Raw genomic sequence first — 12,543 nt, forward strand, 5'->3', positions numbered from 1 at the left:
CTGAACCTGACAAGGAACCCAGCAAAGCTCATTAATAAAATACCCTCTGCAACTGCACAAAGGAATGGGCAGTTAGTTGAAGCACCCTGAGCCCTTGCAGCCAAGACATAAGTACAGAAACACAGTGAAGGAAATAACTCTTTTTGGGGGAGAGACTCCAGCTCGGGGTGAGCAGACAGAAATTCACTTATAGCAGAGGCACCATGCAACCACATTATCTCTCTGTTCTGCTCCTCTCCCCTCACCATAGGAAAGTGTGTGCCGAGGTGGGGTCTTCCTGCCCTCTAGTAAAGGTCAGGTACATGGAAATACCATACCTGTAACACTGCTGGATCCAAATACATTACTGCCACAGTTATCTTATGCTCTTTTGTACTCTGAGGTAAAACTTTCTCTTTTTTAGGGGAGGAAAATGATTACTGTGATGCTGATGCTCTCAGCTTTATGTGTGTTGTGTGCTGGTGGATGGTGGTGACAATTTGCTACAGCAGTGACACAGCAGGGTTAAAACACTGCCTTTTCCACCTCGGTTCCTGGGTTGCTGAGCTGAATGAGTAATGTGTTGTTGTGTGGCAATGGACTGCTGAAAGGCTGAGCGAATTCATGCAGAAGGGTAGAGTAGCAGCTGATGCAGAAAAGCCTGTGCTCATAGACAGCTGTGCAAAGGCAACTGCACTTACACAGAAGGAAGCAGACAGGTCTCTTCTTCAGCTTCCACTATGCTGAGCTTTGCAAGGTGCCAGGTCTCAGGCCTGAATTCAGAAAGCCTTTCATAGTGGCTTTGACCTACAGACATCCACAGATTTAGCCAGAAGGTCCACCCTTAAAAGTCCTTTCTTTTCCCATGTCAGCCTACAAACAGAGACCCAGAGTAATTAAGACAGTGCTCATTTTATTGTACTCAGCATGGAAACCAGATGTAAAACAGCAAAACATTAAATTCCTAAGGGACTCAATCAAGTGGGTAACATTGCTTTAGTATCACTGTAAGACTTCTTCACATGCAAACTTCTGTTGGTATGTCTCAAATGAATGCCACGGTACACCTGGAAGCCTAATACTAGCTTTATTTTGTACAGTACATCACGTTCAATCAGTGTAACTATAAAATGAATAACGCCACAATAATATTATTTGTTGTTAGAAGCCCCAAAGTTAGTTTTCTTCTGCTGCTGACTGATCCATGGCCATAGTTTTTTGGAATTAAAAGTCCAGCTATGCTCCCTCCCTTTAACTCTGTGTAGAAACTCCCAGTATTTTTCAGTGTGCCACTGAGACCTTTATTTCACAACTCAGATGTGATTTTATGTGCCACAAACATAGGGATCTTTCTCTTCCATTTTATGGAAATTCCTCAGGGCAGTGTCTAAACTTGCCTTTGATGTACTTGAAATTATTGACTGTGAACTGGGCTAAGGGAAGTGCTGTCAGGAGGACACTGCAGCAGAAGGGTCACCAGTTGTAGCAGAGCTGCTGAGAAGCATCTGAGAGACTCATATTCTGCAGCAGACAACCTCTGGAAACTTTGCTGGCAGATGTCATTTATTTCTACTCAAAAGAGTGTCAGTCTAAGCAGAAAACTAGCAAAAACTCATGGTCTATTATTTCAAATGGGGCTCAGTTGATGTGATTCTACTTCTAATGAACTCCAATGCTTGCTGTCACCCATAGTCTGTTTTTGAGAGACCAGATAAGGAGAAAATCCTTGTTTCTGTATTGCAGAGTGATTTAAACTTGCCTCAAGGTTGTAGAAAATGCTAAGCCTCCAGCATTCAATCAGAAGGGCAAACAGAAAAAGTCATATTAGAGCATGAGTGATGCATGGAGACCTGCACACATGTACTCCCCTTTTAAACAGGGACACATGTACACAAAAGCTTACCTACAGCAAACATTATCCTAGAGGAAAAAATATTTCCTCTCTGTGTGATTTGGCTCAGTAGTAACATTATTTTTTCTTTAAAGCAGCCTGAATGGTGAAAGGTATGTTTCACTTTGCAAGATCTTCTTTGCCAGGTTTTGATGCAAAATCCACATTATAAATTCGAGGAAGGAAGGGCTGCTCAGAAAATCAAAAAGCAGAAAAACCCAGTAAATCTCAAGAGTTTAAAAAAAAAACCCAGATGATAGTAATTTCAGTTTGGCTCAATTCAGCTGTAATACTTCATTCTTTTAAACATCTACACTAACTCAAGTGGGATAATTTAGGCCCCTAAGAGAACACTGCAGCCAGTTCAAGGTTCAAGACCTGACCTTCAGGTCCATGAACCACTGCAGCAGCCAGTGATCCCAGAGATACTTGGTAGTGTGCAGTATTTGGATAAGGATCTATGTGCACATCTTTCGGACAACTGAAAATACTGATCACTCATAGAGGCATTACAGAGACACCAAAAAAACCCAAACAGCTGAGGTTGGTTACTAAAACTGTAGCTGTAAGTTTTTAAGCCCACGGAGTCTGACAATCAGTTGTCTCTTTCAGAGCAGCTTTTCCCATAAGCTGTCTGTGAAAGATTTACTCTGTCTTGGTAACATTTTGCATTAACTTTTAAAAGGTGTAGAAGGATAGACACAGAACAAGATAATGGAGCTAACAAGCTAATAAAATTTGTACTTTCACATAAACCTTGCATACACTGAGCTAAGTAATGAAACACTGGAATGGTATATTCCATCAAGTTTCCAAACTGAAAACCAGCGGCAGCCACTTTGAATTTTCCTTCAACACTGATCTTCATTTGGATTTCCACTTTTACCTTTAACACTTCACCATAGTAATGAAATTCAAGAGAAAAGCTAGTGTTTATCTTTAGAGCATACATTCACCTTTTCTGAATCCCTTGAATATGCTTCTCCAAACAGTGCATTTTACAATTGCGGTAGCAGTAATAAACTGAGGTTGTTTGCCTAGAGGTTTTATTTGATCAAATTTGGATATATCTATAAATACTAGCAAAATATACAGCCTTTGGAAATGTTAATTTTCCTAAAAGCCACGGGATACCACCAACAATATGAAAAATGTGTGAGGTCAGAATGAAGAAATGGGCAGAACTTAAGCAAAACACTGGCTTCACACACACAGGAATGGGAATTCCTTGTGAAGCACCTACATCAACTTTATTTTACATGAGTTTTGGTCGCTCCCTTCCCATGTTTCTCAGCAATTCCTTCTTGTATATTCAAAAGAAGGTTTTTTTCCTCTGAAACGAAGAAGACAGATATTCCCCTTCTTGTCTATTCAGCTATTTCCCCACTCTTTTTTTCTCCAAACCAAGTCAGTAGAAATGAGGAAGAACTTCAGAACTTGTGCCCAAAGCAACACAAAGCTGGCTGATACCAACCAAGTGCACATAGACATGTCACAGCCTCACATGAAATCCAGGACTATACTGTAAATTGCCTGCACCAACATACTCTTTTAACTCAGGTTTTGTATTGGTAACACTGAAATGTGTTTATTCTCATCTTTTCCTAGTGGAAAGCTCCTGAAGTGAAACTAGAAGTAAATATTCCGTTCTCATTCACTGCCTTTATAAATGCAACCAACAGGAAATAGTTTCCTGACAGTAAGCTTGTTTCCCAAAATTTCTCATCTTGCAAAAAAATGAATTTAAAAGTTACTTCAGCTGGCTAAGCTGCGACACAGGTATTTTTCTCCTTTTTTTTTCCATATAGATTTACTCTTGGAAATGACAAAGTATTTTGTGTTTTGAACCCTCTTTTTATTAGCCCAAATGGATTTCCTTGGTTTTTAACCATCCAACCATCAGCAATGTGATTCTGAGTCACTGGGTAGAGAAAAGGAATGGGGTGGTGGCACACAGATCATCTGCCCCTACTCTCTGCCATACCACTACTCCAGGCACACTTTCATTTTTGACAAATGAAGACACCAAGAACAGTCTTTCTTGGCTGCTACAAGCCCACTCACATGCATAATATTTGCTAATTGCTACTCAAAACATGGTTCTGTTTTGCTGCTGGTGAAACGTGTGTCATCCACATGAGGATTCATATTTTCATCTAGACACTGTATGGAGGAGTAAGCATAAATCACCAGTGTTAAAACTAGCAGCTTGCCTACAGTCTGCCCTAGCAAGGCAGAGTCAAAACCTAAAATAGTTTCCATGAGATGTGCTGGTGATTATCGACTCATTTGTGTGTGTTGGCTTTTTGGCACTTTATTGCTTGACTTCAAACACACGTCTGCAGGACTTCTGCCCTCACCAGACAGTGTCACGGACACTTTGCGTCTTTGCACTGGTATTTTCCCAGAATATGTGCTGAACACTACATTTTTTTCAGTTATGCCCATGCAGTTGTTCAGATGCATCCACTTAGTAAGCTGTCCATCAGCGCTTTGCGGTACATATGCATTGGTGAAATTTTCCTAGAAGAAAGGTCATTTGGCGTGGGGAAGAGAGGTGTGGGTGGACTGGCTAGTGAAAACGCAGCTGAAAGAAGCTGCAGGGAACCAGGGGAGATCTCCTCTTCCTCACAAAGAAGAATTAATTCCAGTGCTGGCCCAGCACCCTGGTCATTCATTGCCAAGCCCAGTTTGGTCTCAATAAAGCCACCCATACGCTGGAAATATTTTGCAGAGCTTAAGCTAAAGGATAAAGTTCATAGAAATTGGTGAATGCGCGATAGCCATTTATTCTCCTCTGGAAAAAAATATGACAATCCATTTGTATATTCAGACTGAGGATAAAAAGGGACAGTTCAGAGTAAGCTGGCTCACAGCGCTACAGGAAGGGGGACAGCAGAGAGAGGGACGCAAGCTGAGCCAAGGGACACGGTTTCACAAGAAGACAGGCTGGGCAACAGCTAGTGAGGGAAGGGGCAGAAGGGAGGCAAAAGGAGCAGCACAAAGCCTTGGACCTGGACAGGAGACAGCAAAAAACACAGACAGCTCAGGGAACCTTGTCAGGGCTGACATGAACACAATGTGGGAAGAGACACTGAACTTGTCAACTAACCTGACCTAATGATACTGCCAATATTAATGCCACACAAAATTTCACATGAAACTCACATCTCAGACACTGCTAGGAAGGGGATGGAAAGAGCAGTACTAACAGAAAAAAGGCTGGAGACTTTCCTCCTGGTAGGCAGAGGTGGGAAGACACTCTCTAATGTGGTGTTTCAGAATGAGCAATTCAGCATCACAAGTGGGAGAGGACTTGAAATAACATACAGAAATTGAACGAAGACGTGACATAAAGCCCCCAGATATGCACCAGAGGAAAACTGGGAGTCAATTCAGTACTATGCCTAGAGGTAACACCTTTCATTGAACTGAGTTAAAATATTGTATATTACAGTATTTTACTCTTCTGTTGGGGAAAAATTGCCCCAAAACAGCTACTATGAAGGGTTGCCAGTTGATATACTCAAGAAATCTGACCTCCTAAATAAAAGGGGACTACCTCAGGTTCACTTCACAGAAAAAAAACAAAAAAAACCCCATTAATACTCATTTACACTGTGTAAACCTGTAAGATTTAGAGTAAGTTGTAAGATCTACAGAGTAAGTCAGGCATGTGGTACTACAGACGGAAAAAAAAATTATCATCATGATTCACGAAAAATCTTTAATGGAATAAAAGTAACTCCTATTTAACTCTTGTACTCTGCAGGATTACAGCATCCAAATCCTCAGTGCTTTGCAGGATTGATAACTAAATTTCCTACAAACTGCAGGAGTTCCCCAGCCTCCCATTAAGAACTCTAGTGGACAGAATAAAAAGCTAGTGGGAAACATATTTCCCAGGCTGAAAAATATTATGTTGAGAAATGTGACCAACATACATTTGAGACATTATTGTATATCACAATTCTGGAGAAACAGTCACTAAGCTACTTTTTATTAGCAGTTTCTATAACTTTTCTAACGTCAGAAATACAGTAAAGATTGTCTCAAGATTTCAGTACTGCTATAAAGTAAATTTTTCAAGTTAACAATATAATGGTTTATAATATAGAGAGTTAGGTAAAACAAAACACACACGGGCTAAATAAATGGTATTGGTTTTATGAAAGGCAGCAAGAAAAGCACCAAAATACTGAAAAAGTAGAGTTGGCTAAGGACTTAAAAGGGAAAAAGACCCACACTAGACATGGAGGCTCATGGACAGGACAGCCTGCTCGTATGGGAGAACATCTCTGGAAAGAGAAGAAAGATCCACATCACTTTAAAGAGTGATTTAGAGGAGAGGTGCTCAGCACCGTGGGAGGCGGGGAGCAGGGGCTTCCCACCCCAGCTGAGGAGCCAGAATGGCTCACTGCTTTTGAAAGACTTGGCAGGAACACCCCAGCAGGCACCATCCCACTGGATGCAGGTACATTTACCAATGTGCTCTCCTGTGCCTCACCTGCTTATACCTTAAGCATGGCTGATGCGGGGGACAAAAAGCCCCTCTTTCACCTCCCCTTCTGGCCACCAAAATCCCATTGATTTAGCTTCTCCCAAAGAGACGGTCCTTCAGTCTTGATCCTCACTCTTTTCCTCATTCTCCATTTCAACAAGAAGGGAAGACCTGTCTCCCTGGGGCTAACCTGAAAACAGTGACCCACAGTATCAGCAGAAGTGAGACTGCTCAGTGATCAATGTCCATAGCCTGTTCATGGATTTGCCTCAGCGTAGGTAACTTACACACCAGGAAAGTTGTCTTGTTTTAGATCTTGACAGCTGTTAAACCTTAGTTCCACCTCCCTCAGCTTCCCCCAGTCCACCCCTTTGTATAAGACCTCATGATGCACACAAATAATTCCCATAATAATTCTGATAATCTCTCTGCTTCCTACTTTAACAGAAGGTGCTGCTCTCCCTGCAACAAGGTGGCAATTGAAATTTGTGCTTTTGCTAAGTGCCTAGCTTTTCATCTGACAGTAGTCGGGAAGGGGGCATAATGTGGGAATACACCAGCTGTGACAATAATAATGGCATGATGGAGATGTGGCTAGTCAGAAAACAAAGGGGAATAATTTTCCACTGTTGCTGCATCACAACCTCAGTAACACAACCGAACAGCAGGACTTGAGGAGAGGGATTCTCTCTACCACTGCAGAGATCCAGGCACCCCTGCAAACCACGTCAGTCTAACACAGAAGAGGGAGCAGGTCGGACACAGCAGTTAGGACGCCTAAAATTCTGCAGCATGGACTGGAACATGTTGTGCTGCCTCCCTTTCAGTTTTTTATTTGAAGATGTATCCGAGGAAATGGATTTCCGTGTCTGACTGTTCTGGGCCCGGATCAGTTTCTCATGTTCCCGTATTTGTCTCTGTAAGTGGTTCTGGATGGCAATTCCCAGGGATTCTGGATCAAGGGAAGCACCGTAAACTTCCCATGTCATTCCCTGCTCGTCCCAAACAACATCCCTGATGTGTTTGGACTGCTTCACTTGCACTTTTGCCTCCATGGCTGGGGTGTGCTGCTTTTTGTTTTCCCCCAGGTTTGGCAAGGCCTGAGCTGAAGCAGGAATTGCTGCTGTGTGAAGCTCGTGTCTGGACTCCCTGGCCTGGAAGCCTTGCTGCTGGAGAGCTGCAGATGCTGCCACAGGATGGGCAAGACCTGGAGAACTCCCACTCAACTTAGGTGTCAGTCCTGCCTGCAGGTTCTGGCTGCTGGCTGTCTGAGACTGGCCAGTGTCTCCCTGGCCTCTGCTCTTCTCACCTACATCCTCCAAGCACGCCTTTACATGGACAGTGGCAGGCTGGCTGCTAACATTCATCCCTCCTTTAGGATCAAGCACCATTGAGTTTTCTTCCTTTGGTTTTACCACAGATTGATAAGGAATGGCCTCCCCTTGACCTGCACCCTTACTTTGCACAGGCTTTTGCTCAGAGCTAGCTGGGACCTCCTTCTGCTTGACTTCACTGTCTGTGCTACAGAGTAAAGCTAACGGGCTGCTTCCTGCAACACGGACAAGATCTCGCCCGTTGTTCTTGGTTCCTGGGACAGCATCAGGGGAAGTGTTGCTTGGTTCATCAGTGCCAGTCCCAGACTGTGATGGAGTTTGATTACTGGAGTCAAGAGCAAGCTGCTCGACTGGGACAGGCTTTGGTGAGACTGGAGCATCCACTGGCAGCTGAGCAGCATCCTTGCCATCATGGGCTTCACCGATCGTTCCAGCATTACCCACAGGTGTCCCTTGGGAGGTAACAGCTGCAGGGGAGAAGGGGACAACAGGTTTTGCATTATCTGCTGACACTGGAGACACCATGTCAGACGGCACCCCAGGCAGTTTGACAGGCTGGGTCTGGGCTGAAGCAGTCACAGCCACAACAGTCGATTTTGATGTGATACCAGGAGAACACGGGGACTTTTGTGGTGGGGATAAATTGTCAGTACGTTCAGCCTGGCTCAGCCCCATACCTCCTTGGTAAATTATGTGCAGTTCTTCCTTCTCCTCTGGAGGAGGATTTCCTTTCAAGAAGGCAACAAGGATGCTGGGACTGGTGGAAGCAGATTTGCTCTCCACAGTAGCCACAGCCTGAACCTCAGCATCTCGCCATGTCCTACTTACAGCTTCCTGAGTCAAAGAGCTGCTCTCTGGCTGAACCGTCATTGTACCTGTTTCTCTGAATTTGGAGAGCTGGGTGGGACCTGGACTTCCTGGCCTGGGGTCTGTGTTGTGTACAGGATGTGGACTCCTGTGGCTAAACTGGGCTGGTGCCTTGTTGCTCTGTGCCGCTTCAGCTTTATCTGTGGGCTGCAACTGTGCCTTGTCTGCAGGCCCGCTCTTCGCCTCCAAACTGGTCTGTGGGTCTCTCCCCAGGTCAGCTTCGGTTTGCCTTGCTGGCAAGGCTGACTGACATGCAGCGGAACCATTTTTTTCTGCTCCCCTGCCTTTTTCCCCTCTTTGCAGAAGGTTTGCCTGAGAAGTATGACAGGATTCATCACCCCTGACAGGATCACCTGGGGAAGAATAATTTAACACCTCAAGTGCCGGCTGATCATTGGTCCCCTGAGGTTTCAAGGCAGAGTCATCTATTTGCGTCAGGGAGCTCGTTTTCACCTGGCTGCCTTGCACAAACTGCCGGGAGCTCTGGGGGGCTGGCATCATCTCTGGCCCTTGCCCCGCCAAGAGGGCTCCTGCTGCAGGAAGGGCTGGTGCTGCTGGTGTTCCACTGCCCACTGGCTGGGAGCAACCAGCAGGATTTACAGCTGCAGGATGCCCCTCTGCAGCTGTGCTGGCGAGCCCAGGAGGAAAGGCTTCCTGCCGGCTCTCATTGTCCTTGTGGCACTGCTCACACCCCTGAGTGCCGGCAGCACCTGCGCATTTCAGGTCAGACAAGCAAACTGCAGCTGAGCTGGACGGTGTGCAAGGGAAGCCATTGCTGGTCCTCTGGCCACTGGGTAGTTGGGGCTGGTGCTTAGCAGACTGCAGGTCTCCCAGGTGCTCCTCCTCTGCAGAAGCTGAGACCACGGAAAGCTTGGCAGATCTCAGAGGATCTGGTACAGTCCCCATGGACTGTCTCCGAGATGTCGTTTGCGTTCAACTTGTCCTTGGAGTTTTCTCGCTGTTGGTGACGGGTTTCCTGTGAAGCTAACCTGTTAATGAAACAAACACAGTGTTAGCAGCAGTCAGATTTAAGTAAAAGCACACAGAACAAATTGATTTTACAGCACAAAAAGAAATACTTGCAGGCAAAGGGGAAAGTAAAGCACCCGACTGCCTAAAAGTCATGGAAAAGACAGATTTTAATGATCTCCCAGTTCTGAAGTCTGGATGGAGAAACCAATATTAGAGACAAAGCAAAAACAGCTGCTCTGCTGTCAATACATTACTGAAAACAATGACATACCAAGAGGGAGGAAAAAAAAAGAAATTTAAAGAAGAGGTACAGACTTTGTAGAGGTGTTTGAGGTCACAAAATAAACTCACTGTGATAACATTCTCTAACAAGCCACACATGGAAGGAAAGGCCCTACCTTGCCTGTTGCACCTATGTGAAGAACAGACCTGATTTCCACCCCTGGACCTGAGTGGATCCCACACCTGCAATAAGCACCAGTACCCCCCTTCTTCTTAATAATAGCCCTTCTAGCTCCATTACCAACAAGGACATGGTCACAGGGGGCAACAGGTCAATTGAGACTAACGTGGATGAACCCAAGCCTCACTGTAAAAGGAATATGCAAGGATCACAACCTGCTGGGTGATGCAGATAAACAACAAGAGAAGCTACTGCACAGAACAGCACAAGGGTTGTGCACGCACTTACTGCTTTCACGCTTAGATCCTTTGAAATAATTACAAGGAAGCCAGCTCGATTAATAAATGGAGGTACAAGTGATCTAGAAATCAATTTAGGAGCAGGTGGTATGAAACTGGAAGGGGAACACTGAAGCACTGCAGAACAGGAGGGGCCCATGCCATACCCAGGGAAACATGAGGGAGGGATTTTAAGCAGGTGCAGCAGAGTTATCGAGGTTGAAATCCTGCCAGGACTGCAGAGAAACCATCGCTTCAAATAGGAGGTGATCTCCAAATGTGCCTGTTGGCTGGGCATTCCAGAGGGGCTTAGCCCAACTTGGATTCTGTTAGAGGTCAAGGACTGGATCCCTGTCAGTGTCAGCAGAGTGGTGGTGGCCAGTGATAAAATCCCAACCCACTCTTCTTTTAAACTGCAGGCTACATGTGCTTGTCTAAAAAGTTTTCCCTGTCTTATGCTGCCAGGAAAACAAAAGTATGAGACTTGGGAGACACTCTCAACATTTAGTTTTGTTAACCAGAGGGATGATGCCAGGAAAATTACCGTACCTTTTTGTGTGCCTCCATCTCTGCAGGCACACAGTAGGATCTCCTTTGCTACATTTCTAGGGAGACGCTGCTGGAAGCAGCTGTGCAATCACTCAGCTGTTCCAGACCCTCCCTCCCTACTAGCAAAATCAACAAAAGCTCTTTTCAGAAAACATCTCTCCTTCTCTTTCTCAGCCTGAATGGCAGCAGTATAACTTTCTTAGTTTTTGTAAAATTAATCCTAAGTTTCAGCACCTTAGGATACTTAGAAAGAGCAACAGAAGAAACATGTTCAATGAAAGGAAAATTTAAAAAATACAGCCAGTCTATATTTCTAAGAAAAGAAAAGTGCTGCAACTTATTACTTATTAATTAAGCTTTACATCTTCCAGATATTAATAATTTATTATTTTTATGCTGTCTTTTTGGGCTCTGTCCAACCACAGATATACAGTCTGCTGGGTTAAGCCAGTCCCGAGAAACTGTGATCCTGCCCCTGAAGGATCCTGAGTTCCTTAGCTATAATCTGTGACAGCAGCTCAGGATCATCCCACAGTGGCTTTCCAGGAAGGCTAAGGATTGCTAAGATTTTTGAGAAGTATGTAAACCAGACTGGAAATCAGTGGGAGTTTGTGGCTGCCTACAAGACATATTCACTCTATTATGTGCTCACTTTACAGACAGCCAACGTAGTCCTGAAGGAAAGGAGAGCCATTCCATGTTCTACTGTTGTACTATAAACATCTAATGTCTGCAAGGAGAGGAGCAGATGGCTTCGGGAATCTTTTTGTCTAATTCTGTTACTGTCTTCTCTCCTTTTCCAAATATTGATGCAAACCAAACCAGTACATACCACTAGGCAGGTCACATATCTTTTCTATTTTTTAGATCCAGAACAATTAAACAAATAATGGAACAAAACCAATCCATATTTTTAGGATGAGATGTACTTAGCAGTTTCAGAAGAAATAAAGATTTCAGAGAAAATCTGTTCAGTTCTTCACTATACAGAACCTGGAGCACCATCTTTTAACTCATACCCTCTCAACAGGGGAATAATTCCTAGTTTGTCAATTAAATTAACTAGTTCTACTCTGAACCCCTGCATGAATTCTCCCCATCTGTTTAGTGGCTCTTCCTCAGCATCACCTGAAACACACATTTAAACATGTGCTTCATGTGCTAGTTAAAAGAGATTCCGCTACAGAGCCCTTGACATATGACGTCAACAGAGAAAATTCTGCCCCAGAAAATCCACCTGGACCTATTCTCGGATGTGGGACAACAGAGCATAGATCAGACATTTTGCTTGACCCTTGAACACAGGCTGGGGACATGGGTGATTCTACTTCCTAGAATGACTCTGAAAATGAGTCAGTTTATGAGAATAAGGTTTTTATAAAGACTGTTGTCAAAGTCATGGGAGCTATTTCCTAGACTCCTCACTAAACCATCCTAATGACAGGAGCCAAAGGCACTGTAGTAGTCTAAATAAACACAGTAATTTTTGATAATGTTCTTACTGAAGAATAAATAAAAATCAGAAAGAAAGGTAAGTCTTAAGAAAGAGAACAACAAGCAAACCCAACAGATTATAGAATTGGAAAGGTATTTCTGTTATTGAGATCTCATTTATGATTATTGTCTCATTTTTATTATTTGAGTCCTGTTATATAGGAATGAAGAACAATGCTGGGACCTTTGGGCAACACTGTTCAACTGCCAAGACAGTGAGGATTCAAACAAACAAGCAACACTGCCTGCAAGCAAATACTTAGGAGAAACAGAAA

The 12,543-nt window shown here is 44.0% G+C and overlaps 1 protein-coding gene across 2 annotated transcripts in view; it reads right to left on the reverse strand.

Moving 5' to 3' along the window:
• Window positions 1–872: 872 nt before the first annotated feature.
• The window catches only part of GPRIN3 (GPRIN family member 3), a 35,517-nt gene continuing 23,846 nt past the window's right edge, over window positions 873–12,543 (reverse strand). For both annotated transcript variants that reach the window (XM_064651909.1, XM_064651908.1), the window contains exon 2: window positions 873–9,561. In XM_064651909.1, the coding sequence (XP_064507979.1) occupies window positions 7,100–9,478 (2,379 nt within the window). In that variant the 5' untranslated portion in view covers window positions 9,479–9,561 and the 3' untranslated portion in view covers window positions 873–7,099. The remainder of the gene's footprint in view (window positions 9,562–12,543) is intronic.

Source organism: Pseudopipra pipra, chromosome 4 (genome assembly GCF_036250125.1).
Source record: "Pseudopipra pipra isolate bDixPip1 chromosome 4, bDixPip1.hap1, whole genome shotgun sequence".
NCBI lineage: Eukaryota > Metazoa > Chordata > Aves > Passeriformes > Pipridae > Pseudopipra > Pseudopipra pipra.